The sequence below is a fragment of the Idiotropiscis lumnitzeri genome, chromosome 14 (assembly GCF_059441095.1).
Source record: "Idiotropiscis lumnitzeri isolate Australia: NSW breed Sydney's pygmy pipehorse chromosome 14, RoL_Ilum_1.0, whole genome shotgun sequence".
Lineage (NCBI taxonomy): Eukaryota > Metazoa > Chordata > Actinopteri > Syngnathiformes > Syngnathidae > Idiotropiscis > Idiotropiscis lumnitzeri.
The window spans coordinates 15,235,937-15,262,345 of record NC_142404.1 but is presented as its reverse complement, the minus strand read 5'-3'; the positions used below and the strand labels follow the sequence as shown (position 1 = coordinate 15,262,345).

The window sequence follows — 26,409 nt, the reverse complement described above, 5'->3', positions numbered from 1 at the left end:
CGTCACAAAAAAAATATTCCTGTACTGCACCACAAGTCGTTGTGCACTGTCACCTTACTTATTTGACTCGTCATTACAGTTTAAGTACAAACTGGCTTATGAGAAGGCGCGTGGCCACCACGTAGGCTTCCGGAGCCTGCAGGACGACCCCCTGCTGGTCCACTACATGGAGGTAGCCAAGCTCCAGAGTGACAAGAACTACAAGAAGGACTACCACAAGTCCAAGCTAAAGTACCACTCGCCGGTGGACATGATGAGCGTGGCCCACGCCAAGCACGCCTCGGCCGCCCAGACCATGGCCGGCTACAGGAAGATCCATCACACCAACGCTCTCCTCCCGGATGCCATGAGCTTTGTGCTTGCTCGTACCATGAACGCCCAATCTAGCGATGTAAGTTCATCTCAGGTCAAGTGCTCATCATTGTTAGTCAAGGCAATGCAAGTTTTTTGTCTAGCACCTTTTTCAGAGGTGGGAGGAGGTCACATGTGCAAATCATGAGTCTCAAGTGTTAATCAAAATCCGAATAGCTTTGTCATTGTGCCACAAAGTGTAACGAAATGGAACAGACACAATCAGTCCAAGACAATAAAGTAAGTAAGGCAATAATAATAAAAATAAATAATAATAAATAAGACGAGAAAAAAACAATGACCCACAAGGAGATACAGAACACGAGTCCCCCAGGCCACCGTATACAGCCCCCTGTTTTTGCAAAATAAATGAATAGAGAGATTCATTCCAATCACTAATAACATCTTTCTCTTTCCAGTGCGATTACAAGTCAGACTGGAACAACTACGTTAAAGGTATGGGCTGGATCCCCATTGGCTCGCTCGCGGTCGACACCGCCAAGGTTGGCGGGGATATCCTAAGTGAGACCAAGTACCGCACTCACCCGTCCAACTTCAAGTACAGCAAGCTGATGGACTCCATGGACATGGCTTTGGCCACGGCCAACAATCAGATCATGAATAAGGTGTGGCACACTAAAATATAGCTCTCTTGCTCTTCCACACAACAAAAATGCTCATTTCATGTGGAATTCCTTTTCAGAAAGCTTACACGGCCGCTTGGGAAAAGGACAAACTGACTGTCCACGTCATGCCGGATGCTCCGGAGATTGTCCTGGCCAAGGCCAACGCCATCACCATGAGCAATGTGAGATGATAAATGATGAGCGGTCTCACTCGTTTCAGCGACATGATTGTCTTGCTTCCTTTCACAGAAACGATACAAAGCTGGCCTTGCAGAAATGGCCAACAGGGGCTACGATCTCAGAGCCGACGCCATCCCAATTGTCGCAGCCAAGTCTAGTACCAACATTGCCAGCAACGTGAGTAGGACCTTGACGTACATGTACCCCAATTGATAAGTTTTTGAAGTTATGAGACCCTGACATTTTTTTTTACATTCCAGTACAAGTACAAACTAGCTTACGAGAATGCGCGAGGCCACCACGTGGGCTTCCGTAGCCTGCAGGACGACCCTCTGCTGGTCCACTACATGGAGGTGGCCAAGCTCCAGAGCGACAAGAACTACAAGAAGGACTACCAGAAGTCTAAGCTGAAGTACCACTCGCCGGTGGATATGATGAGCGTGGTCCATGCAAAGAACGCCTCTGCCGTGCAGACCATGACTGGATATAAAAGGCTTATTCCTCACTACACTGTCCTACCTGATGCCATGAACCTGGAACTGGCCCGGAACATGCAGTTTATTGCCAGTGATGTAAGTAGACGATAAGAAGCTTCAAGATCTGAAATTGTAGTACAGTAATCCTCCAATTCAACTCTGTAAAAAAAACTTGAATAATTGCCACTTATCCCCCGACAATACAGTTATAATTGCCTACAGTCATAGGCTGTAATTGACAAAGTACGACTTCTGCTACAGAACCAGTACAAGAGTGACTATCAAAACTTCATCCGAGGAATCGGTTGGGTTCCCATTGGCTCACTGGAAGTGGAGAAAGTCAGAACAGCCGGCAACATCTTGAGGGACCATGGGTACCGTCAGCATCCCAGCACCTTCAAATTCACCAAGGACATGCACTCCATGGACCTGACACTAGCCACTGCCAACAACCAGATCATGGATAAGGTACTGCAAAAGATAAAAAGATCTGTTCTTGCTCTATTTTTGTGTCTGATAACTCAAACGGACTTGTTCTTCCAGCAATCTTACACCAAAGCCTGGGACCACGACAAGAGAACCATTCACATCATGCCTGATGCAATGGACGTTGTTCTTGCACGGGAAAATAGGAAAAACTACAGCGAGGTGAGAATTTCAGGACTATTGTGACTTACCCAGGCAGTTGCTGCACCTTATGAACAAATAATTTAAAACTATTATGTCTTTGTCATCAGAGACGGTACAAACTGGACAATGAGCTTGCCAAGAAGAAGGGTCACAACCTTCGTGCTGACGCTATCTCCGTGCAGGCTGCGAAAGCCTCAACTTTTATTGCAAGCGACGTAAGTCCTTAAGTGTATTCTTCTTCTTTACTTTGCTCTTAACCCGATTCAGGTGGTCACTGCAAATCCTCCTCTTCCATCTGATCTTGTCCTCTGCATCTCCTGCTCTAACTCCAGTTATCTGCCAATTTTGCATCCATAAGTCTTCTTTGTTTGATCTTCGTCTACAATCTGGCAGCTCCATTCACAGAATCCTTCAACTAATAGAGCCAATGGCTCTTCTCTGGACGCCCAAACCCTCTCAAAACTTTCCTTTTCTCACAGTACAAGTACAAGACCGGATACCGTAAACAGGTCGGCCACCACATCGGGGCCCTCAGCATCCAGGATGACCCGCTCCTCATGCTGGCCCTTAACTCGGCCAAGATCGCCAGCGACGCCCTCTACAAGAAGGACTTCAACCAGTCGAAGACCAGATTCCACCTGCCAGTGGACATGCTGTCTTTTGAGCTGGCCAAGAAGAACCAAATCCAGGTCAACCATGCCAACTACATCACTCGCCTGCACAACTGGACCTGCCTTCCCGACTCCAACGACGTTCGCCAAGCCAGACGCGCCTACGACCTGCAGAGTGACGTGAGTCTAAGACATAAAGGATACGGTAATACAAGCAAATACATGTTTGTTGATTACACCTTCTTGTCTCGTTCAGGTGGTCTACAAGGAAGAGCTGAAGTCCCTTCAGGGTACTGGCTGGGTGCCGATTGGTTCGTTGGATGCACAGAAGGTGAAGAAAGCCGGTGAGATCCTGAGTGAACAGAAGTACCGCCAACACCCGAGCAACTACAAGTTTAAGGTCTCCACCGAGGACATGCCCATGGTGCTGGCCAAGGCCAACGCTCAAGTCATGAACAAGGTAGGTTTTAGCAGCATTCCAGAATGACCGAAGTATGCCAATAACATTTTTTGAACCTCCAATTTTGCAGCATGCCTACACTCAAGCCTGGGACCAGGATAAGACAACCATCCATGTCATGCCTGATGCTATGGACATTGTGTTAGCTAAAGCCAACAAAGCCAACTACAGTCTGGTGAGTTTGACCAAAACAAGCAACAGTTTATCTTGCTTGTATCATAAATTAGTCACAAAAAGGTTTTCCGAAGATTTTCTTGAAGTTTTTCTGCATTTCGTTTTGACTTCCAGAAACTATACAAGCAGGCAAATGAAGACGCGAAGAAGAAAGGTTACGACTTGGGCAAAGATGCCATTTCCATTCTAGCAGCCAAAGCGTCCCGCGACATTGCCAGTGATGTAAGGTTATGAGTCATTTGTATGGTTGTTGTGTACCTGGAAAGTCTTCATATGGTCTTATATAATCCTTTGATAGTACAAGTACAAGACCGGGTACCGCAGGCAGGTCGGCCACCACATCGGGGCTCTGAGCATCCAGGATGACCCTCTCCTTATGCTAGCCCTGAACTCCGCCAAGATTGCCAGTGACGTCCTCTACAAGAAGGACTTCAACCAGTCAAAGACCAGATTCCACCTGCCTGTGGACATGCTGTCTTTTGAGCTAGCTAAGAAGAACCAGATCCAGGTCAACCATACCAACTACATCAACCGCCTGCACCAGTGGACCTGCCTGCCCGACTCTAACGACGTTCGCCAAGCCAGACACGCCTACGACCTGCAGAGTGATGTATGGAAATTAATACAGTGAATCCTCATTTATTGCACGGGATGAGTTCCAGATATACCCGCAATAAGAGAAAGTCTGCAATATAGAGAAACCAGATACTATTGTAAAAACACTTTAAAAATCCCAGGAGCACAAACAATGAGCCGTGCGATACAGCGAAGGAACACTGTATGCTAATGACATGGTTTTTCTAGATTTGGGTAAAATTCTTCACAGAATCTTTTCTGTCCTGGCCAGAATATTTACAAGGAAGACCTAAAACTGCAGCAGGGTGTCGGCTGGATCCCTATTGGTTCATTGGATGTGGAAAACGTGAAGAAAGCCGGTGAGATCCTGAGTGAACAGAAGTACCGCCAACACCCGAGCAACTACAAGTTTAAGGTCTCCACCGAGGACATGCCCATGGTGCTGGCCAAGGCCAACGCTCAAGTCATGAACAAGGTATTCAAACATTAACGTGACGCAAAACCCAAGTAGGACAAATCATTTTACAATAGACTTGACATTCATAACCTGGTATCTCTGGCGTTTATTGCAGAAAGCATATCAGGAAGCGTGGCAAAACGAGAAAACCATGGTCCACATCATGCCTGACGCTATGGATGTCGTCCTGGCAAAAGCCAACAACCTCAACTACAGCTTGGTCAGTGAACAATTTGTTTGCAGTGACCAAGTTTCTGCTTAAACGTTTGTATCTTTACGTCTGCTATCTTCTGTTTCTTCAGAATCTGTACAAGCAGGCAAATGAGGAGGCCAAGAAGAAAGGCTACGATCTGGGCAAAGATGCCATTTCCATCCTCGCAGCCAAGGCTTCCAGAGACATTGCTAGTGATGTAAGTAGTTTGGTTTTCTCACAATTTAACAGCAAAACTACTTATTGCTCAGATTTCAAAGGGGTGGAAATTTTCCCAATTTTCAATGGGAAACTAAATAGGGAATTCAAGTCAACAATTTTTTTAACCGTTCCATCCATCACAGGCGGTTATCATCCTGATATTATACTGCCTTCTATTGTTGACTGAAATTCATTGTGAACCTCACAGCTTACCTATTTTCTGGCTTTGGACATGAGACATTCGCAATGTGACAACTCATAGACATATTCTTTTCCCAGTATAAGTACAAGACTGGATACCGCAAGCAAGTCGGCCACCACATCGGCGCCCTCAGCATCCAGGATGACCCTCTCCTCATGCTGGCCCTGAACTCGGCCAAGATCGCCAGCGAGGTCCTCTACAAGAAGGACTTCAACCGGTCGAAGACCAGATTCCACCTGCCAGTGGACATGCTGTCTTTTGAGCTGGCCAAGAAGAACCAGATCCAGGTCAACCATACCAACTACATCACCCGCCTGCACAACTGGACCTGCCTGCCCGACTCCAACGACGTTCGCCAAGCCAGACACGCCTACGACCTGCAGAGTGATGTATGAAAATGAATGCTGGGTAATGAATAATTTCGGGGGCCAATGCTTCACTGAATCCTTTGTGTCCTGGTCAGAATGTTTACAAGGAAGACCTGAAGCTACAGCAAGGTACTGGCTGGGTGCCTATTGGTTCGCTGGATGTGGAGAAGGTGAAGAAAGCCGGTGACATCCTGAGTGAACAGAAGTACCGCCAACACCCGAGCAACTACAAGTTTAAGCTCTCCACCGAGGACATGCCCATGGTGCTGGCCAAGGCCAACGCTCAAGTCATGAACCAGGTATTCACAAATTACAATGACTAAATTTGGTAGCATCATCTCAAGAAGAAATAAAATCGAGCAGGATTTAGACCAGGGATGTCCAAACATTTTTCACTGAAGAAAAAAAGAGTAGAGGAGAAGCGGCAATAAAACCGGCCAAAATCCATATCTCACGGAGTGAAGTAGGGCAAGAGGCTAATTGCGTACTCAGTGTGGCAGTTAAAAATCTGTTTGGTGTTATCAGTGACAAAACAAACATTTATTAGTATTAGTGCGATATCAAAATACTTTTAATGAAACATATGTATGTGATATATTGCAATATTTAACTTGAGTTTGCGTTAACGTACGATGACAGAAAGCCTACATTGACGCCTGGGAAAACGAGAAGCCCCATATCCACGTCATGCCTGACGCCATGGACGTCGTTCTCGCAAAAGCCAACAATTACAACTACAGCTTGGTAGGCAAAACAACTGGGCTTTGAGCTCAAAAGTGCTGATATTGGTTATTCTAAATGCGTGATTTGGCCTATTACAGAAACTGTACAAGCAAGCAAATGAAGATGCTAAGAAGAAGGGTTACCACTTGCGCAATGATGCCATTTCCATCCAAGCAGCCAAGGCATCTCGGGACATTGCCAGTGATGTAAGCATTTAGATTTATGCCAAGAAATCTCCCAGTTTCCTATATTCTGCCATGGAGCCACTGAGACGTCTCTTTTCCTTCAAAGTACAAGTACAAGACCGGATACCGCAGGCAGGTCGGCCACCACATTGGAGCCCTCAGCATCCAGGACGACCCTCTTCTCATGCTAGCCTTGAACTCTGCCAAAATCGCCAGCGACTTCCTCTACAAGAAGGACTTCAACAAGTCCAAGACCAAGTTTAACCTGCCTGTGGACATGCTGGCTTTTGAGCTGGCCAAGAAGAACCAGATCCAGGTCAACCATGCCAACTACATCACCCGTCTGCACCAGTGGACGTGTCTGCCCGACTCCAATGACGTTCGCCAAGCCAAACACGCCTATGACCTGCAGAGTGATGTGAGTGTTGCTGTAATAAAAAAATGAAACGTAATCTCATGACTTTGTTTTCAACCTGAATCCTTACATCACTGCTCTCCACAGACCGTCTACAAGGCAGACTTGAAGTGGCTCCAGGGTCTCGGCTGGTCTCCAGATGGCTCACTTGAGGTGGAGAAGGCCAAGAAGGCTTCTGAGATCTTGAGCGAGAGAAACTACCGCCAACCTGCCAGCAAAATTCCATTCACCAGCCCTATTGACGCAATGAACTTTGAACTGGCAAAGAATAATGCTTTGACAATGAACAAGGTAGACATCTTTGAGCGAAACAAGAAAGTTGTGCCAGATGATCCGTAAATATTTTTTTTTTCTTTCCAGCGTCGCTACATCGAAGCGTGGGAGAATGACAAAACCAACGTGCACATCAACCCTGACACGCCAGAGATCTTCCTCTCTCAGCAGAATGCTATCAACATGAGCAGGGTTAGTGGTACTCTTGGACCTGTTGACAATCTTAGCTTGGTTCCATCAAATGCTCTTGCCATGTATCAATTGACCTCTGGTCCTTTCTTCTGTATTTATTTTCATTTCTCTTGACAGAAACACTACAGACAAGGTTATGAGGCCACCATCAAAAAGGGCTATTTCCTGCCACCAGATGCCATCGCTGTGAAGAGTGCCAAGGCCTCTCGGGATATTGTCAGTGATGTAAGTCGCTTTCATTTCACAAAGAATTCAGTAGATGGAGACATACATAATAATCCTGGAGGAAATTTTGGTTTGAGCTCTTCTTTTTTTCCTGATTCCTTCAGTACAAGTACAAAACAGGATACAGGCAGCAAGTGGGTCACCACATCGGCGCTCGCAGCATCAAGGACGACCCCCTGATCATGCTAGCCCTGAACTCGGCCAAGATCGCCAGTGACGCCCTCTACAAGAAGGACTTCAACAAGTCCAAAACCCGATTCAATCTCCCCGTAGACATGCTGAGCCTTGAACTAGCCAAGAAGTGCCAGATTCAAGTCAACGACTTCAACTACCGGACTCACTTGCACCAGTGGACATGCCTGCCCGACTCTAATGACGTTGTCCAGGCCAGGAAGGCCTACGATCTGCAGAGTGATGTAAGTCCAGTAGAAGTAATCAAAAACTGCTACCACCGGACTGTGCTTCTGTCTTCTCATGTTGCGTCAATGCGCCTTTGCCTCCCCATCAGGCTGTGTACAAAGCCGACTTGGATGAGATTGTTGGCGTAGGATGGATCGCCGATGGCTCTCTGGAAGTACAGAAAGTCAAGCACGCTGGCAAAATTCTTAGCGATCGCCTTTACAGGCAGAAGCAAGACACTCTGAAGTTTACGACAGACATGAAAGCCATGCCGATGGTCCTTGCCAAAGCAAATGCTGAGATCATGAACAAGGTATGTTATCTTTTCCTGCTGATTGTGTAAAGATAAAATTCCTTCTTTCCAGTAGCGTTTTGCATGTCTTTGCAGAAATATTACATCTCTGCTTGGGAGGCCGAAAAGGTGAAGAACAATGTCGGTGCTGACCTGCCTGAGATTCTGCTCTCCAGAGCAAACGCTTACAACCTCAGCCAGGTAGAGTCCATTGATTTCTACTACAGAGATTCCATACCAGTGTGCAAGAGCACAGTTGGTGTGCTGTGAGAAATGATCCAATTTCACTAACTGGTGAGAACATTGCAGAAGTTGTATTCACTTTTTGAGATTTATTCCAAAGTATTGTAACTTATGTGCCTCTGAAACACCGTTTTGCTGGTTGTCAATACCTCCGAAGGCTCTGATCATATAAACGTGCTGTTTTTCTACCTCCAGAAAGTGTACAAGCAAGCCGTCCTGGACATGTTCCGACAGGGCTACGTCATGAAACCTGACGCGGTTTCCATTGTAGCCGCCAAACACGGAAGAGAAATCATTAGTGACGTACGTAATTAGAAATCATTCAGTCTGTTTGACTATAGTTTTGAGTTCCTGTGTCAGTTGTCACTTTCCTCTTTACACAGTACAAGTACAAGACCGGATACCGCAAACAGGTCGGCCACCACATTGGCGCGCTGAGCATCCGTGACGATCCTCTGATCATGCTGGCCCTGAACTCGGGCCAGATCGCTAGCGACAACCTGTACAAGAAGGACTTCAACAAGTCCAAGACCAGATTCCACCTGCCTGTGGACATGCTGAGCCTCGAACTGGCCAAGAAGTGCCAGATTCAAGTCAACGACTTCAACTACCGGACTCACCTGCACAACTGGACTTGTCTGCCGGACTCCAACGACGTGGTCCAGGCCAGGAAGGCGTATGACCTTCAAAGTGACGTGAGTACTTCGCCTTGTGGTACCCCCACTTAAATTGTATTCATCACCGAGGGGAGCGTGGGCTAGTGAGCTCAAGAGATGAAGTTGAAGTAACTGCTCCTTGCGTGTGTTCTCATTTTGTTTGTTTGACTGCTTGTCCTGTTCAATAAATAAATACATTTTCATCACTTCGCTCAAGGGGTACCACCGTAGTTGACAAGTGTTTTACCGAGAATCCCACTTGCTAACCAAAAGCTGCATCATCCCTCATGTAGGCTGTGTACAAAGCAGACGTGGAATGTATCAAGGGATCTGGTTGGGTACCCATTGGATCACTGGACGTGGAAAAAGCAAAGAAAGCATCCGATATCTTGAGTGAGAGGCTCTATCGCCAGCCTCCCAGCAACTTTAAATTCACCGCCAAGACGAGCGACATGCCGTATGCCCTGGCTCTGGCCAACGCCCAGATCATGGATAAGGTACAGACACTGTACACACTGTCAATCAGATTTGTACATCAGCAATTTAATTAAAAAAAACAAAAAAAACAGCCTCTTCATCAATCCAACCTTTTGATGTTTGCAGAAAGCATATGTGTCTGCGTGGGAGAACGACAAAATTAACATTCACATCATGCCTGACACACCTGAGATCATCTTGGCCAAGCAGAATAAGCTCAACACCAGTCCAGTAAGACACTGACAAATGCAAGATACTCCTATGATGTTTTTGTTCAAAATGTAGAAACTGTAGCCTTACCCACAAGGATTTGGGGTGAAGTTTCAAGATGAAACAGCGTGAAAATACACTGCAGTAGTCTTTTGTATATCTCTGGGGTAACAGTAAAACCCCCACGATGGATGAAAATCCCTCAAATTAAGTTCACCTGCAAGAGTTGTAGGGCGTTTTAGGTTTGTCCTGAAATTTCACCCGAAGTCCCAATATCCATGACTCTTTTTGAGTCATGTACATCAGCCTTAGAACATTGTTTCCTTCCTACAGAGACATTACCGTGAAGGCTACTTGGAAGATTTAAAAAATGGCTATTTGCTCCCCAAAGACGCCATTTCGGTTGTTGCAGCCAAGGCCTCTCGAGACATCATCAGTGACGTAAGTCCGTAGCGCCTCTTACTGCCGCCAGTTTGTCCACATTTGATTGGTCGGCCACCAATAACTCCGCTTTGGAATTTCAGTACAAGTACAAGACGGGATACCGCAGGCAGTGCGGCCACCATATCGGCGCTCGCAGCGTTCACGACGACCCTCTCATCATGCTGGCCGCCCACGCCGCCAGGATCTCCAGCGACAACATCTACAAGCAGGACTTTGAAAAGACCAAGACTAAATTCAACCTGCCTGTGGACATGCTGGCCATCGAGCTGGCCAAGAAGTGCCAGCAGCAAGTCAACGATTTCAACTACCGCACGCACCTGCACCAGTGGACCTGCCTGCCGGATTCAAATGACGTGGTCCAGGCCAGGAAGGTCTACGATCTCCAGAGTGATGTACGCTTGTACACAACACTATCTTGAACATTTGCAGTAGTACGTGCTTTGCATTGTTTAAATGTGGAATTGTATCTTGCAGGCTGTGTACAAAGGCGACCTGCAATGGTTAAAGGGATGCGGCTGGTCACCTCACGAATCAGTGAACGTCATCAAAGCCAGGAATGCACAGAACATCCTCAACGAGAGACTTTATCGCCAGCCACCCAGCACGATCAAGTTCACCAGTGTGGTGGACTTGCCTATAATTGTCCTATCCCAGCAAAATTCGGAGAACCTCAGTGATGTGAGTCGAGGAAAACCAAAAATTTGATGGCTTTAATCCTGAAAATAATTCACCTATTCATCATGGACCAAAATATTTTTTTTATTATTCTGCCAAAGAAGAATACTAAAGGCTCTTGTTTTCGTTTCAACAGAGGAAATATAAGGAGCTGTGGGAGAGCGAAAAGACGTCCTTCGTTCTTCCGGCAGACACACCGGCCATGGAGCTGTCCAAGACAAATGCAATGAACATCAGCAATGTAAGGTTTAATGCTGTGACCGCTTTCAGCCTTTCTGGCATGATCTCTTTTTCACCATGTCCTTATTGATATGCCGCAGAAACTGTACACCATGGCTTGGGATGACCAGAAGGCCAAAGGCTACCAAATCAAAGAGGATGCCATCGCTGTACTGAAGGCCAAAGCGTCCAGAGATATCATTAGCGATGTAAGGAAACAACATGGATCAAGTTTAAAATAAGAAACTTACGTTTCCTTCTTGTTTAGTACAAGTACAAAGAAGGATACCGCAAGCAAGTGGGCCACCACATCGGTGCTCGCAGCGTGGAAGACGACCCCCTGATCATGTTGGCCCTGAACTCGGCTAAGATCGCCAGCGACAACCTCTACAAGAAGGACTTCAACAAGTCCAAGACCAGATTCCACCTGCCTGTGGACATGCTGAGCCTGGAACTGGCCAAGAAGTGCCAGATTCAAGTCAACGACTTCAACTACCGGACTCACTTGCACCAGTGGACATGCCTGCCTGACTCCAATGATGTGGTCCAGGCCAGGAAGATCTACGATCTCCAGAGTGATGTAAGTTTGTCGATTTTAACTTTGCACAACTGCGACATATTACAGTAGGTTTATGGGTAAGAAGAAGACTCAGCCTTTTTTACCAAATGGCAACCAATTTCACTTGATTGGGCCACTCTACCGCCGACAAAAGAAAAATACTGGGAGGAGAGTCGACTAACCTGGAAATAGGACAAAACTCAGAGTGGGTCATGACATGGCCGTATACATTCTTGAGTTGTCTTGCTCCTCAGGCTGTGTACAAAGCTGACTTGGAGTGGCTACGTGGATGCGGTTGGATTCCGCACGAGTCCGTTGAGGTTTTGAGGGTGAAGAACGCACAGAAGATCCTGGCTGAGGTAAGTCTGACTTATGAGTCATCTCAGGTTTTGAGTGTCTGAACGTGTGCATTTTGGACGCGATTGACAATTGTGTTTATCTCATGGTTCCAGAGAGGCTACCGGGTCAAGCTGGATGACCAGAAATTTGGTGTTCCAACCGATCGAGTCGACTTGACTTGCGCTAAGAATGCCGCCGACATCCTCAATGAGGTCCGGATTTCCATTCCGCTTCGCATTTGAGGTTGTTTTTCGCTCTTGGTAACACCTTTGAACTTCTTTTCAGGCCAGATACCGCGAGGCTTGGCATCAGGACAAGACCAATTACACGCTGGTGGAGACTCCGACCATGATCACAGCCAGAGAGACAGCTAAGAACGTACACCCGGTAAGGTTTTTATGTTATTCATATATATTAACGTGTATGTGGATGTTATGTTATAAAAAAAAAAAACATTGTCCAATCTCTTTGTTAACATGTCAATGTCGCTCAGAGGCTACCTGAATGTCAGCATTTTTATTGGCTAGTCAGAGTAAAATTGTTCGAAAAACAAAACCTGTCTGTGGCGATACCATGAATAATCGGGTGTCTCTGGTTGGTATTATGCTTTTCATTTAGAATGTTTTGCTTGTGTCATTTGTCAAAAACAAACTTTTTGTTTTGCAGAAACTATATTCCCAAGATTGGGAGAAGCTCAAAGCCACTGGGTACTTCATGCCTGAAGATGCCGTATCCATAAAGCAGTGCATTAGCAACAGTAAAGTCCAAAGCAAAGTGAGTAGCTGTTCAAATGTTTACAACATTTCCCAAATGGGAATTATAACTGATTCCCATTATCTGTCTTGCAGCATAAGTACCTGGAGGGATATCGCAAGCAGGTGGGCCACCACATCGGGGCTCTTAGCATCCAGGACGACCCGCTCCTCATGCTGGCCCTGAACTCGGCCAAGATCGCCAGCGATGCTCTCTACAAGAAAGACTTCAACAAGTCCAAGACCAAGTTCAACTTGCCCGTGGACATGTTGCAGTTTGAGCTGGCCAAGAAGTGCCAGATGCAAGTCAACGACGACCTTTACAGGACCCGCCTGCACCAGTGGACTTGCCTGCCTGACCAGAACGACGTCATCCAGGCCAGGAAAGCCTACGATCTTCAGAGTGATGTGAGTTGTCAGATCAGTTAAAATAAAAATCCACACTTTGGACTTCAAATAATCCCCAGATCTTGTTCTTCTTCTGCTTCTTAGTTTGTGTACAAGGCGGATATGGAATGGATTCGAGGCTGCGGGTGGGTGGCCCATGAATCCGTGGACCACGTCAAAGCCAGAAAAGCGCAGGAAATTCTCAACGAGGTAAGTTCTGCTCCGTAGTATGATTTAGCATTATGTAGTCTCAGTATTTTGTCTCTCATCTGAATGTCATCACCTTTCTCACAGAGGATCTACAAGAAGAACGCAATCGACGGCTTTGGAAAATTCACCCTGGTGGTGGACCGTCCAGAACTTATCTTGGCCAAGACCAACGCTGCTAACCTCAGTGACGTATGTATTAAAAGACGAGAGTTAAAAGACTTGCAGCTCAATCAACCCGTTTTATCACGGACGGATACGTTCCAGAACCACCCACGATGTCAAAATAATTTTGGTCAGGCAAAAGTCCACTAGCTTAATGCTAAAAGATAATGCGATAGGCCATAGAGGTGGCACTGAAATGAGCACACGTGAGAGTAAAGTGAAGTAAACCTTCAAACAGCTGCTATTTTAACACATAATCAAAGCACACAGCAATATTCACAGGCACATATTCTGTCTTCTCTGTGGGAACAATAATACTTATTACGTCATACATAGTCAAATTAATATTTGGATCTTCGTTGGGCTGCCATGTTGCGACACAACGTCGTACGACACTGCATTGACACCTCATAGCTTTAGATTCAAACTTGTATCAAAATCGATGACCATGGCGGTGTAGGGAATTATATACTTGTGCTGCTGTCCTCACATTTTCTTTTTCATCCACAGCTGAAGTACAAAGAGACCTTCAATGCAGAGAGGGGTCAGTACATCGGTTCCGAGGACACTCCTCAACTGGCCCACAGCAGGGAGATGTCCAAGCACGTCAGCGAGGTACCGGGACTCAAATGGCTCATTCATTTGGGATTTTTATTTTTCCTCAATCGCACCTGAAAACAGTGTCACGTGTTGTGTCTAATTTCAGAAACTCTACAAATTGCATTGGAACAAATCTAAGGCTGCGGACTACCATCTGGACCATGAGTATATCCCGCTGGTCAGCGGAAAGAAGAGCAGAGACATCCGTAGTGATGTGAGTGCCCAACCAGTTGTTCTTTCTTCTGGTTCATCTTCCAGCTCAAATTTTAATTTCTATTATATTTCTGTTGTAGGTCATGTACCATGACTCCCACGAGAAGGCCAAGGGACACTACTTGGCCGGAACCCTGGTGGACTTCCCCGAAGTGATCAGGTGTGGTGATCAGGAGAAGAACAAGGGATTGGTGAGCAAATCTTAATCATAAGCCATCTCAAGGTTTTCCATGGCTCAAAATGAAGCAGAATCTGTTTTGTTATCATTTACTCTTTCGCTCCTCTCTATTCACGATGAGGGATTTTTTTTTTTGTATCAGTCAACTGAAAATCAGCTCGTTGGTTCTTTTGTTCTTCGTAGACTGTTTTTATTTTGTTGTTGTTCTTACGTTGTGATTTACCTTAAATGTTTCGACGGGAGTCTGAAGAAAAAAAAGAGTCGGAAAATAAAAGAACCGTTAACTGAAAATTAGTTTTGCAATTTCATAACCTCCACCATTCCCGGTATTTCGTTACAGAGGCTTTACCATCGGGACTATCACCAGACCAAGATGAAGACCCACATCCCGTCCGACGTCATTGCAAACAGGGTGGCCAAGCGTTGCCAGGACATGCTGAGCGACGTCATCTACCGCACATACCTCCACCAGTGGACCTGCCACCCCGACCAGGAGGACGCCATCCGAGCCCGCAAGACCAATGAGATTCTCAGCGATGTATGTTTCTTAACCTTTACATTTTATTCAGTTTCTGTATCATTGTATTGTACTTGTGCACGTTGAATAACTTGAGCAAAATACATCAAATTTCAGTGAGAAAGAATGACAGACTATTTGTATTGCCGTCAAAAGTCTTTGTCATCTACTCATAGGTGTTCTACAAAGAGGATCTGACCTGGATGAAGGGTATCGGCTGCTACGTATGGGACACGCCGGAGATCCTTCGTGCCAAGAAGGCCTACGATCTGCAGAGTGAAGTGCGTATCTTCAGGCAATCAATCATCATGTGAAAACGTAACAGAAATAACATTTCCTCATTTTACCATACAGCTGCAATACAGAGACGAGGCCAAGAAGGATTTCAACAATTACTCTATCGTGACCGACACGCCCGCCTACGTGACTGCTGTGCTTGGCCACACCTGGGCCAGCGACGTAAGTTCCTTTTAAAAACAAACAAAAAAAAAAAACGTTAGTATTAAAAATTTGATGGGCACTCATTGGAAAACGAAAGTGACTGTACTTTTACCGAGGTACAAAGTGTGAGTACTTTTGCCACTTGTGCTAACAGCTGAACTACCGGGAGTCTTACCATAAGGAGAAGCACAAGTACACTACCGTTCTGGACACCTACGACTATGCCAGATGCCACAACTTCAAACGCTTCTTCAGCAACGTATGTAGAGATGCTCTGCCAAACTCATTTCAGACACACAAATGGGTGGAGTGACGATAATAATTATTGTCGACTTTCAGAAAATCTACACTGACGCCTGGGACAAATTCAAGGCCAAGGGCTACCAGATCCCCCACGACTCGCGCTCCTTGCAACACGCCAAAAGTCAGAAGATCATTGTCAGCAGCGTGAGTATCATGTTTATCTGTTCTCACTCTCATGGTCTGAAATTGGGACATCATAGAACATCACTTTGAAGAAAGGAAGACTCTCTTTCTTGCATAGTTCTCCAAATACTAAAAGAGTCAAAGTGTCTTTGCCAGTTGAAGTTGCCTGTAAAGCTGACACGATACAGTAAAAGAGAATGGCATGAAGAGTGAAGTATATCGTGAGGGAGGGACATTCTCAATCATTCCTTTCAAAGGATGCAAGGATGCTTAATGAAACTTGCTCTTGCTTTGCTTTTCAGGTGAAGTACAAGGAGGACTATGAGAAGTTCAAGTCACTCTACAGTCTGCCCAAGTGTATTGAGGACGATCCTGGCACCCTCCGCTGCCTCAAGGCCGGAAGACTGGTCCTGGACGTAAGGCAAAACGTTCACAGCGTTATTTGACATTGAACTATCTCCAGGTTTATTATTATAAACGAACCACCCTCCTGTGCAGCGCCTGTACAAAGAGGACTATGAGAAAACCAAGGCAAAGAACCACATCCCAGGAGACATGCTGGAGATTCTTACAGCTCATAAAACCCAGACCAAAGTCAGCGAAATCAACTACCGCAAATATCTGCACGAGTGGACCTGCCTTCCCGATATGCAGATGTACGTCCAGGCGCGCAAAGTCAACGAGCAGCTGAGTGACGTGAGTAAAAAAAAACAAAAAAACAAAAAAAAACCACTCAATTATAAATTTGTTGAAATATCTCAAATCAAGGCACCATGCTCAGTGTTTATGAGCAAGGAAATTTTTTCTTACGATGTAGTTTTTGTGTGATTCTTTTTAACTTTTTATCAATTTAACCAAACTCGAACTCTTCTGCAGATGTTCTACAAGGATGACCTGACCTGGCTGAAGGGCATCGGCTGCTACGCCTGGGACACTCCAGAAATCCTGCGCGTCAAGCATGCCGGCGACATTCAGAGCAATGTTTGTTCTTACTAATTTGCTGCTTTGATGGACTCTGAAATGTCATTCAGTCATGTATTTTCCATTTCAGAACAAGTACAAAGCTAAAGGTGTGGAGGCCTTCAAGGACTACTCGGTGGTGATGGAAACCCCGCTTTACGAGACGGCCAAGCAAAACAGCATCAATCGTAGTGACGTAAGTCGGTTCTTAGCAGCCCGACGTTATGATTTTGCGCCATAGACGAGTCAATTCGCCACTTAACGACTGTATCTTTTTCCAGCTGCACTATCGCTCTGACTACAACACCCACATCAAGGGAACCAACACCGCTCCTGCCATTACCGTAGAAGGAGAGAGAGCTCGCCTGGCCCACCACATTCAGAGCTATGTAAGATATGAACACTTGGACAGTTTTACTGTCCAAAATGACACCTATATAAATGCTGTTAGCTCCTAAAAAAATCTGGGGACTTGTAATTTTTGTAACGGAAGTGGGACAAGAATAGGGTTTGGGTTGCAGTATTTTTGAGGCACTGGTTTCAGAACACCAGTGAAAGCAAGGACTCACTTCATTAAGGGATCAATGAGTTAAGTTGGCCTTGTTAGTCACAGGTGGGAGAACACCAGGGAAGACGAGGCCTGAGTTCTTTAACAGAACCGGAAAGTGTTGACTATGACTTTCCATGGAGTTGCCAGAAACCAGAGCAGACAAGGATTCAATTTCCACCATTTTAACGCAAAATGTATTCTCACTGTGTTCTGTTCTCTCAGAACTGGTACAAGGAGGCCAACAAAAACTACATGCCCACAGGATACACCCTGCCTCACGACATGCCTCTGATCAAGCAGGCTAAGCGTAACACCTTCATTAGTAGCCTTGTAAGTATACGAGCATCACTGGCTAAATAAAACAATAAATAAATTGCAATACCTGATTGTGCCTCTCTCATGTCTCCTTTCGATTTGCATAGGTGAAGTACAAGGAAGCCTACGAGATGACGAAGGCCAAGGGCTACACTATTCACCCGCAGGGCGTCAACTTTGTCAATTATAGGAAGGCCAACAAGATCGCCAATGAGGTGAGACGAGGCCCGGCGTGACTTTCTTATTTCAACGCCATCTAATGTTGCTTTCTCTCGTCCGTGTAGCGCCTGTATCGCGAGGATTATCACAGGCAAAAGGACAAGATCCACACCACCTACGACACCCCCGAAATCAAACAAGTCAAGATGAACCAGGATCATATCAGCGATGTACCGGAATTTTTTTTCTCGCATCTACTGTATGTCTCCTTTGAAATGATATTGCATTTTATATTTTGGTGTTTTTGTAGTTGTGGTACAAGGAGAAGTACAACATCACTAAAGGCCAGCTGATCTCCATGCCCATGACACCGCAGCTGATGCATTGCTACCACGTCAACGATATCACCAGTGAGGTACAAACAAACTTCTGTTATTTTATATACAGCCCAAACAGAAAATCAAATCTTGGATATTCTTTCCCTGGACATTTTTTATTTCAACCTACGATTATAATTGCGCCTGTTGAGAGGCACCTTCTAAATCTAAATTTGGAATTGAATTCAAATTAAAGTTGTTGCACTTTTTCAGCTGAAATACAAAGAGGACCTGACATGGCTGAGGGGCATCGGCTGTTTCCTGTACAACACCCCGGAGATGATCCGCATCCGCAACCTCAATAAGTACAGAGTACGTATCCTCCTTTACCACATTGTTCTGATCACATCGGTCGCCATCATTTGTCTCTTGTTGTTTTTTTGTAATTGTCAAAGATGGACTACCCGGTGGAGGCCAAGAAAAACCTGCCCAACTTCTCCTTGGTCCTGGACACACCAGAGTACAAGCGAGTGAGCGAGCTCAGGAGCCACTTGAGCATGGTGAGTCTTCCCTGAATATCGCGAAAAGTTGCTAAATGATGTTGCCATTAAGTGAGCATGTCATATCTTCAGTGGTGATTTTTTTTTGGAGGTTATTTATTGGGGAAATGTGTACGTTTTCTGACAAATTTTAAAAGTAGCTTAAGTTGTCGGTAGGTAATTTTGAAAAAAAAAAATGCTCGTGGAGTCCGAGGGGGAAAAGCTGCAAAGTTTGCCTCAATGCCTGTAATTTGATTTTAAAGAAAGTGTGACGTCTTAAGTTTGGTTTCAAGTCGGCATTTTCTGCGTTCAGCTCACCTACAAAGCTCAGAGCAAAAAGGATATGGCCAAGGTATCCACCACCGCCGATGCCGTGGATCTCAAGAGAGCTAAATGGGCCCAGCAGCTAACCAATCATGTGAGTTTCAAGCCACCTGTCAAGTCAAGACTGGATTACTTAACAGACCTGACTTCCGCCTTTGCCCCTTGCGCGACAGTACGTGTACACCGATGTCGCCGCCAAACACCGACCGCACTATACTCTGGAAGTTGAAACCCCGCACATGGGCCACACCAGGAAAATGAAAGTGATATCCAGTGATGTAAGTCCTTACATACTCCTTTTGTACGTTTTTGCCCTCATCATCTGAACAAAAAAAAAAAAGTCAAGTCTTGTTGCTCTCTCTTTCTGTTTTAGAACAAGTACAAAGAACAATATGAGAAGATGAAGCACAGGTACACCGCCATTGGTGACACGCCCATTCTGATCCGCTCCAAGAAGGCCTACCTCCAGTCCAGCGATGTGCGTTAGCATTATTTCATTCCCACAACAATTAGAATCAAAAAATGAATAAACAAGGAATCTGATGCTAAAAGTCTAAGCTCAAACCTAAATCTGGTTTTGTTTCTCTTTTCCTCAGTTGCGCTACAAAGAGACGTATGAGCTCTCTAAAGGTCACTACCACACCGTTAAGGACGCCCTGGACATCGTCTACCACCGCAGAGTCACCGACGACGTCAGCAATGTCAGTACTTCGCTATGACCTTTTATCACAATGTTCACAAAATGTCTTTCGTCATCTTAAATCAAACTGTTCTCGCCTCAGGTTAAGTACAGGGAGAATTACCTTAGCTCCCGGGGAACATGGAAGTCCATCCCGGACCGTCCCGAGTTCTTCTTCAACAGGATTGTCAACGACAACGTCAGCACGGTGAGAGCCATTCAAGATTTTCCTGATCAAATGAAATCCACAATCCTGGCTTCAAAATGAGGTGTGTTGCGTTTTTAGGTCAAGTATAAGGAGGACCTGGACTGGTTGAGGGGAATCGGGTGCTTCGTGTGGGACACGCCAGAGTTGTTGCGGGCTGAGAGGAACAAGTCACTGTACAGTGAGGTGAGAAAATCCAAAATAGTCTATTTGTTAAACGAGAGTTGAGTTATATTTAAGTCTTCATTTGCATTTCATCTTTTAGAAGCATTTTTACTATCATGATGATGTGTTGTTTCTACCAGGTACAATACAAGACCTTCCTCAAGAAGTTCAGAGGGAACTTCACGTACACCTCTGACTCGCCGTTCTTCCACACGGCCAGGCACGCCACCAGCCTCATTGACGAAGTAAGTCGCCTCTTTTCAGCAAGCGTGGATTTACACTGCAAAAACTGAGATTGAAAACAAAAAACTACAAAAGTCAATGAAATGGAGACTAGAAGGGTATCATACTATCTCTACCTGTAGAATTATTTATTTCTTGTTTTAAGGTAAACTTGCTCCCAGTAAAACAATTGCATTAACAAGTTACAGCTTCATACCTCGAGACTTTTAACAAAAACATTTTTAAAGCACAAAAAGTGCCTGCTAAGAAGGCAAATGTTGGCAGACAAAGAACAAGCTTAGTTTGCGTTGATTTGTGATGATTCGCGACAACAAAATAATTTGGCCTAAACGACAATGGGGGGAGTGATCAAATTCGGGCTGTCTCACTTAAAGGAAAAAAAATCAAATTCTAGAAAATAAATTTTGAAAATTTTGGCAGGCAAAGAACAAGCAAATTTTGTTTTGTTTTAAAATCCTGGTTAGATTTCAGTTATCGCAGTGTAGGTTTTCCAGTTCCTCTGTACAGTGTAACTGGACCTTCATCTTGGAGGTAATAATTAAATTGTTGGTACTATTGAATCGAATGTTTTAGAAAGGGATGTTCTCTGTCCAAACTCTGTCATTTCCGTGGTCCTTTTTTTTTTGTTTCCTGTACACTTGTCTTTAACTTCCTTCTGACGTTCTGAGCAGCGGGCCTACAGAATTAGTTACCAGAAGTCCAGGGATCAGTTCACCATAACCACAGACACACCTAGTTTCCAGCTGGCCAAAGAGAACAACAAGATGAGCGAGGTAATGGTCCAGGTCCAATGAGTCCGGCCTGCATCGTCGAGTACGAAAAAAAACCTCCGGCGGGCATGAGGTTGTCCACAGACCTACTGGTGGTTGTTTCCGCATGGATATAACGGTCTATGACTTTTGTCCATAACACGTCTTGAGACATTTTTACAAACCGACCAGCACTTGTTCTCAGATCCGGTTCACGCTCGTGAGATCCTGACCCCTCCATGTTACTTCCGTCTCAATGTGTTTTTTTTTTGTTTTTTAACTGTGGCATGCATGTGTGTGTACTGACAGAAAAAGTATAAATCCAAAGCAAAGGATCTCCACAAGAGCGGCTGCAATGAGCTACACCGACCCGACATCCTCACCGCCCTTGTCCAGACTTATACGGGCAGTCAGGTAAACAGCTTGCTAGTTAGCAAGCAGCTGCGCCATAAAAACGCTCATCCCTGTCCACCATCAGACGGACTTTCAAGCTCATCCCTTCCTGCTGTTTCATCTCATCCGCTGGCAAAATAAAGCTCACACCGCATAGAGCATCACGTGCTAATCTTGCCATCTGCCGTTCATCTTCATGCCGTGCTTTTGACATCCAGAGGTGGGAGTAAGTCTCATGTGCAAGTCATAAAGGAATCTTAAGGCTTAACCCTCGGGTTTAAATCATGTTCCAACTTTCTATGGAAGTCATTACTTGGGTTGTAGAAATCAAGTCATCCAATCTTGCTCAGTCTCAAGTCTTAACCTTCATGTTGAAAGCAAGGCCCGAGTTTCTGTGGCAAAATGAAATAGTTGAGTCGGCGCAAAATGTCAATCAAGTGGAGTTGGTGAAGCAATTCATTAATCTAGCCATCCGATCTTGCTGAGTCGCAACATATCTGAGGTAGGAGTACGTCACACATGGGCAAATTGTAAGTGTCAAGTCTTACTTAAACTTCCAGTTTCAAGCAAATGCCTCCTCGCCATGTACTTCAAGAGGCGGCATCTCGACTCGGCATCGTGGCCCACTGCTGGGTTGCCAGGTTTGGAAAATGCAGATCTTCAAACGTAAATAGAGTGATCAAATCATGTGGTCAAAGGCAAGTCCAACCTAATGAATACTTAAGTCATCATCAGGTTGTCAAGCTTTTATCAATTTTAGTCGAGCAAGTCGTGAAATTGGTGATTTAAAGTCATGTGACCCGGGTCCCCCACCTCTGGTTCCAGCAGCCTCCCAACCTGATGTAGAAAAAAAAACTCATGGCAAATCAAAAGACATTGCAACTGGTAATTGGTCATCCCTGCAAAATAACTCTCACCGTCTTCACGCATGACTTCTGAAGCATGTTTCTAACCTCGCATACTCCATTTCCACTCGCTCTTATGGCTCATCATTTCAGTTCCGACGTGATTTCTTGTCTGACGGGTTGATTCTCAAACTTTTGACAGAATGACAGGGCGTGTGGATCAGGTCAGAACTGGTGGAAGAAATGTAAGAATCTTTTTACACTGGAACCCTGCTCTCAATCAACTTTTTGTAGTTTTTCAGATTCCTTTAAACTTGCAAGCAGTTTTATTTATCTCGTTTTGTTTCAATAAAAGTTTGAGAAACACTGCCTTGAAGAAATCATGAGGTCTTAGTTAGGCATCACACATTGCTTACCAGACTACTAAAAAAAATGTGTTGGTCAACGTGGCGTCCTCTGTGGTGACTCGGTCCATGTCGCACTTGTTCAGTGGCGTTACAGGGAACAATACGAGCGTGCCAAGGACAAGTTCACCTCCATCCTGGATACTCCCGTGTATGAAACCACCCAACGCGGCAAGAAGATTGGCGATGTGAGTTTTATATTCATTTGCTCAATATTTTATCGTGCATATTGGAGAAAGAAATTCCTGAGAAAGCGCTTGTTTTCCTTCAGATCATTTACAAGATGGAGTACAATAAGAACAAGGCCAGGGGCTACACACTACCTTACGACACCCCGCACCAAAACCTCATGAAGAAAGTCAAGGATATGACCAGCACTGTAAGTGGCCCGAAACACTTGACTGCATGGCCATTACAAAAAGAATAAAATGTTAAAAAAAAAAATGTGTTGTCGTTCGTTTACAGCTTAAGTACAAAGAACTCTACGAGAGGCACAAGGCTCAGATCAACATCGATCCCGAGGCTCATTCCATCCGGGCCGCTAAGGAAGCATACAGGAACATCACCAATGTGAGTGGTCCCTCATGATTAACGATCTCAACTTGTTGGGGCAATATGTATTTTGTCAGGATAAAATAATCTAAATTGAAGAACTATGATGATCTAATCCAAGAAAAAAAAAAAGGAAAAAAAAAAAAACGTGTGTGTTTTTTCTGTTCTAGTTGGATTACAAGAAGAAGTATGAAGCCACCAAGTTCAAGTGGATGTGGACCACCGAGAGGCCGGACTTCCTCAATGCCGCCAAGAACTCACTGCAGCAGAGTGACGTGAGTTTTGATTTTTTTTTTTTGGGGCGATGTTTTACACAATGGTACGGTTGCTAACGCACCTTCTGTTTGACAGTATGAGTACAAGTACGACAAGGAGATCATGAAGGGCTGCGTCATACCCGTGGTGGACGACAAGCTTACCCTACTCGCTCAGAACAACACGCAAATCACCAGTGAGGTAAGAGCCAGCCATCCATTGACATATCCTTTCTCCAGCAAATTGCTTCTTTAACGCTACAATTGGGGTACATGACTCTTCTTTTTGTAGCTCAAATACAAAATGAAGTATGAGAAGGCAAGGGGCCACTACCTGCCTGTGGCGGACACCCCCCAGATCCTCCACTCCAAGGCGGTGCGTAACCTGTCGTCTGAGGTAAGTTAGAGCCGCCTGTGGAGAAAATATTCACCATCGGATGCTCTAGTCCTTCATGCTGGTCTTTCCTCAGAGCAAGTACAAGGCGGCCAGTAAGAAGCAAATGCAGTCCGGGTCCTTCACCATCATGCCGCAGACCCGGGACACAGCCCACAGCAAGGAGATCAACAAACTCGTCAGCAAGGTATCATCTCTTTTCTCGTTTTCTCGTCACCTCTTGATGCCTTGGCTTGATCTCGACTTGTGTTCTGCAGAACGTGTACAAAGCCAAGTTCGAGAAAGAGAAAGGAAAGTCAATCTACAACAACATGTGCGTGCCGCCCGACATCCAGCACGCCATGGATGTCGCAAAGAAACAGAGCAACGTGAGTCAGTCCCATGAAAGAAAATCTTTAGTTTCGCGTTGTGGTTCACTGGCTCCATCTAGTGGCACACTACAGAATCACTGCCCAAGTGCAGTTTTGTAGTTAATGTTCCACATCCAGTTTTGTTTTACCAGTATTTTTTTTTACTTTTGATGTACAATTTTTAAGTACTGTTCAGTTGTATTTAACTTTGAAGTTCAATAGTTTTCAGCTTGAAGAACATTTTGCTGTACACAATTATTAAGGCACAGTTTTCTTATTGAAAAAAATGGTCCTGTTTCAGCTGGACTACAAGAGGAATGCCAAAGCCAACCTTCACTACACCACCGCCGTGGTGGATCGACCTGACATCAAGAAGGCCACACAGACCGCCAAACTCGTCAGCGATGTAATGGGCCAGAATTTTAAAAAATATGTTGTTGTTTTTTTTTATACATTTTTTTTTTAATCTCATTTAATGGTTTATCACAGAATTGCTTGATTTTTGTATTTTTTTTAATCTAATGGTCAGAAATACAATCAGTTTATTCGACACTGTCTCGTCAGATCGGCTACCGCAACAAGGCCCGTGAAGAGGCCAGCCGCGGAGGTTCTCTGGTCCACCGGCCGGACATCGAGCTGGCCACAGAAGTCTGCAAGCTCAACAGCCAGGTCGGAAAAACTCAAACTGACTGCGCAGCAGCTCGGCCACACGCTTGTCCACTTTGTCGTCATGCCAACCAACCATTTTATGTCTTTTGATCCATCACTCCATCATGTACTGCCAGCTCTGCGAATTCTGTCCGGGCGCTTGTGTCCTTCTCCATCCTTGCTTCAGTCCAGGCTTCACTGTCATTGTGTCCATCCCAGCAGATTTTCATGTTGTCTCCATTATCTATGCTGTCTTCCTCTTCCTGCTTCTTCATCGTCCTTGTCATCTCATGCCGCAAACCATCCGACCACGCTTGGGTTTAGGCCAAGCCTTCCCCCCACGGAATGGCCTCCTACGACACCCCGCAGATGCGCCACATTAAGAAAATGAGTGCCATGACGAGTAACGTAAGGAGGTTAACGCCGCGCTAGCTGCTAACTAACGCACGGTGTGTCTATCCGTCTGGCTGACTGGGTTTGGGTCCGCTACTCGAAAAGATGGACGGCTTGAACGCGCACACTATAGAGGGCGCCACTGAGCTGATGACGGAAAAAAAAAATTCTGACCACAGTTTCATCCTTAGAACAAAATGACTTATTTGAGGAGTCTATCCATAATTTGAAAGTGCAATGCAAAAATATTTTCTGTGTCTCATAAAGACCAAAATGGGTAAACCGTTTGCAACACTAGACGTGTCAATAAAAAAAAACAAAGCGACTTGTTTGTGGACTTCACAGAAGTTGAAAGACGGACGTTGACTCTTTGGGATTCCAAAGCTAAGCGATAATGGAAAAACTTAGTGTTTGAAAGCTTTGCCACGGTTTATTGGAAAATCGTTTCCTTCAGAGACGTGTCCAATAACGAACAAAAATGACTTGTTTGAGGACTGTGTTTTTTCTTCATGGTACCACATTTCTCTTCCATATATATATATGTTTGTTATATATGAGATTCATTTGATGTTCATGTGCATTCTTTGAAAACTTGGGAATGCTTAGTCCTGCATACTCATTGAGAAAAATGTGACTTGAAATCCATTGGTGATCATTTCTTGACCGTCTTCTGTTCTGACCGTCCCACTAGCTGAAGTACAAGGAGAAGTTTGACAAGGAAATGAAAGGAAAGAGACCACAGTATGACCTGAAGGAAAGTAAGGTTTACAAGACCTACCAGGATGCCCACACGCTGGCTAGCGAGGTAAGTGGCGCCGTCCCGACTCCATCACAGGATGGCAACTCCTACGTGGTGCAACGCTGTCGCTTTTGCTGCAGGTGAAATACAAACGTGACCTGAAGAAGCTCCACAAGCCTGTAACCGACATGGCCGAGTCGCTGTCCATGCAGCACGGCCTGAGCACCAGCAGGCTGTCCAGTGACGTAAGATATCATTAATCAATTCAATCTCGCCATCCTCAATCCACCGGGAGCC

At 45.2% G+C, this 26,409-nt stretch overlaps 1 protein-coding gene across 1 annotated transcript in view; it reads left to right on the top strand.

The window, feature by feature from the left end:
- neb (nebulin) overlaps nucleotides 1-26,409 on the top strand; it is a 57,821-nt gene that overhangs the window by 16,609 nt on the left and 14,803 nt on the right. The window contains exons 36-118 of the mRNA XM_088315387.1: nucleotides 80-391; nucleotides 771-977; nucleotides 1,055-1,159; nucleotides 1,227-1,334; nucleotides 1,418-1,729; nucleotides 1,895-2,101; nucleotides 2,177-2,281; nucleotides 2,371-2,478; nucleotides 2,743-3,054; nucleotides 3,131-3,334; nucleotides 3,405-3,509; nucleotides 3,623-3,730; nucleotides 3,807-4,118; nucleotides 4,356-4,559; nucleotides 4,657-4,761; nucleotides 4,844-4,951; nucleotides 5,233-5,544; nucleotides 5,619-5,822; nucleotides 6,163-6,267; nucleotides 6,345-6,452; nucleotides 6,538-6,849; nucleotides 6,934-7,137; nucleotides 7,207-7,311; nucleotides 7,429-7,536; nucleotides 7,641-7,952; nucleotides 8,045-8,248; nucleotides 8,324-8,428; nucleotides 8,666-8,773; nucleotides 8,854-9,165; nucleotides 9,420-9,623; nucleotides 9,730-9,834; nucleotides 10,147-10,254; nucleotides 10,338-10,649; nucleotides 10,732-10,935; nucleotides 11,069-11,173; nucleotides 11,253-11,360; nucleotides 11,420-11,731; nucleotides 11,965-12,069; nucleotides 12,163-12,261; nucleotides 12,335-12,436; nucleotides 12,716-12,823; nucleotides 12,898-13,209; nucleotides 13,294-13,398; nucleotides 13,483-13,587; nucleotides 14,071-14,175; nucleotides 14,267-14,374; nucleotides 14,454-14,564; nucleotides 14,892-15,089; nucleotides 15,245-15,349; nucleotides 15,423-15,527; nucleotides 15,664-15,768; nucleotides 15,849-15,956; nucleotides 16,238-16,351; nucleotides 16,434-16,631; nucleotides 16,812-16,916; nucleotides 16,987-17,091; nucleotides 17,177-17,284; nucleotides 17,668-17,775; nucleotides 17,868-17,975; nucleotides 18,045-18,149; nucleotides 18,230-18,334; nucleotides 18,510-18,608; nucleotides 18,692-18,796; nucleotides 19,089-19,193; nucleotides 19,273-19,377; nucleotides 19,473-19,577; nucleotides 19,696-19,800; nucleotides 19,882-19,986; nucleotides 20,065-20,169; nucleotides 20,289-20,393; nucleotides 21,450-21,554; nucleotides 22,869-22,970; nucleotides 23,054-23,161; nucleotides 23,248-23,352; nucleotides 23,505-23,609; nucleotides 23,686-23,790; nucleotides 23,881-23,985; nucleotides 24,059-24,169; nucleotides 24,240-24,350; nucleotides 24,634-24,738; nucleotides 24,897-25,001; nucleotides 26,065-26,178; nucleotides 26,253-26,357. Coding sequence (XP_088171513.1) covers nucleotides 80-391; nucleotides 771-977; nucleotides 1,055-1,159; nucleotides 1,227-1,334; nucleotides 1,418-1,729; nucleotides 1,895-2,101; nucleotides 2,177-2,281; nucleotides 2,371-2,478; nucleotides 2,743-3,054; nucleotides 3,131-3,334; nucleotides 3,405-3,509; nucleotides 3,623-3,730; nucleotides 3,807-4,118; nucleotides 4,356-4,559; nucleotides 4,657-4,761; nucleotides 4,844-4,951; nucleotides 5,233-5,544; nucleotides 5,619-5,822; nucleotides 6,163-6,267; nucleotides 6,345-6,452; nucleotides 6,538-6,849; nucleotides 6,934-7,137; nucleotides 7,207-7,311; nucleotides 7,429-7,536; nucleotides 7,641-7,952; nucleotides 8,045-8,248; nucleotides 8,324-8,428; nucleotides 8,666-8,773; nucleotides 8,854-9,165; nucleotides 9,420-9,623; nucleotides 9,730-9,834; nucleotides 10,147-10,254; nucleotides 10,338-10,649; nucleotides 10,732-10,935; nucleotides 11,069-11,173; nucleotides 11,253-11,360; nucleotides 11,420-11,731; nucleotides 11,965-12,069; nucleotides 12,163-12,261; nucleotides 12,335-12,436; nucleotides 12,716-12,823; nucleotides 12,898-13,209; nucleotides 13,294-13,398; nucleotides 13,483-13,587; nucleotides 14,071-14,175; nucleotides 14,267-14,374; nucleotides 14,454-14,564; nucleotides 14,892-15,089; nucleotides 15,245-15,349; nucleotides 15,423-15,527; nucleotides 15,664-15,768; nucleotides 15,849-15,956; nucleotides 16,238-16,351; nucleotides 16,434-16,631; nucleotides 16,812-16,916; nucleotides 16,987-17,091; nucleotides 17,177-17,284; nucleotides 17,668-17,775; nucleotides 17,868-17,975; nucleotides 18,045-18,149; nucleotides 18,230-18,334; nucleotides 18,510-18,608; nucleotides 18,692-18,796; nucleotides 19,089-19,193; nucleotides 19,273-19,377; nucleotides 19,473-19,577; nucleotides 19,696-19,800; nucleotides 19,882-19,986; nucleotides 20,065-20,169; nucleotides 20,289-20,393; nucleotides 21,450-21,554; nucleotides 22,869-22,970; nucleotides 23,054-23,161; nucleotides 23,248-23,352; nucleotides 23,505-23,609; nucleotides 23,686-23,790; nucleotides 23,881-23,985; nucleotides 24,059-24,169; nucleotides 24,240-24,350; nucleotides 24,634-24,738; nucleotides 24,897-25,001; nucleotides 26,065-26,178; nucleotides 26,253-26,357 — 12,141 coding nt within the window. The remainder of the gene's footprint in view (nucleotides 1-79; nucleotides 392-770; nucleotides 978-1,054; nucleotides 1,160-1,226; nucleotides 1,335-1,417; nucleotides 1,730-1,894; nucleotides 2,102-2,176; nucleotides 2,282-2,370; nucleotides 2,479-2,742; nucleotides 3,055-3,130; nucleotides 3,335-3,404; nucleotides 3,510-3,622; nucleotides 3,731-3,806; nucleotides 4,119-4,355; nucleotides 4,560-4,656; nucleotides 4,762-4,843; nucleotides 4,952-5,232; nucleotides 5,545-5,618; nucleotides 5,823-6,162; nucleotides 6,268-6,344; nucleotides 6,453-6,537; nucleotides 6,850-6,933; nucleotides 7,138-7,206; nucleotides 7,312-7,428; nucleotides 7,537-7,640; nucleotides 7,953-8,044; nucleotides 8,249-8,323; nucleotides 8,429-8,665; nucleotides 8,774-8,853; nucleotides 9,166-9,419; nucleotides 9,624-9,729; nucleotides 9,835-10,146; nucleotides 10,255-10,337; nucleotides 10,650-10,731; nucleotides 10,936-11,068; nucleotides 11,174-11,252; nucleotides 11,361-11,419; nucleotides 11,732-11,964; nucleotides 12,070-12,162; nucleotides 12,262-12,334; nucleotides 12,437-12,715; nucleotides 12,824-12,897; nucleotides 13,210-13,293; nucleotides 13,399-13,482; nucleotides 13,588-14,070; nucleotides 14,176-14,266; nucleotides 14,375-14,453; nucleotides 14,565-14,891; nucleotides 15,090-15,244; nucleotides 15,350-15,422; nucleotides 15,528-15,663; nucleotides 15,769-15,848; nucleotides 15,957-16,237; nucleotides 16,352-16,433; nucleotides 16,632-16,811; nucleotides 16,917-16,986; nucleotides 17,092-17,176; nucleotides 17,285-17,667; nucleotides 17,776-17,867; nucleotides 17,976-18,044; nucleotides 18,150-18,229; nucleotides 18,335-18,509; nucleotides 18,609-18,691; nucleotides 18,797-19,088; nucleotides 19,194-19,272; nucleotides 19,378-19,472; nucleotides 19,578-19,695; nucleotides 19,801-19,881; nucleotides 19,987-20,064; nucleotides 20,170-20,288; nucleotides 20,394-21,449; nucleotides 21,555-22,868; nucleotides 22,971-23,053; nucleotides 23,162-23,247; nucleotides 23,353-23,504; nucleotides 23,610-23,685; nucleotides 23,791-23,880; nucleotides 23,986-24,058; nucleotides 24,170-24,239; nucleotides 24,351-24,633; nucleotides 24,739-24,896; nucleotides 25,002-26,064; nucleotides 26,179-26,252; nucleotides 26,358-26,409) is intronic.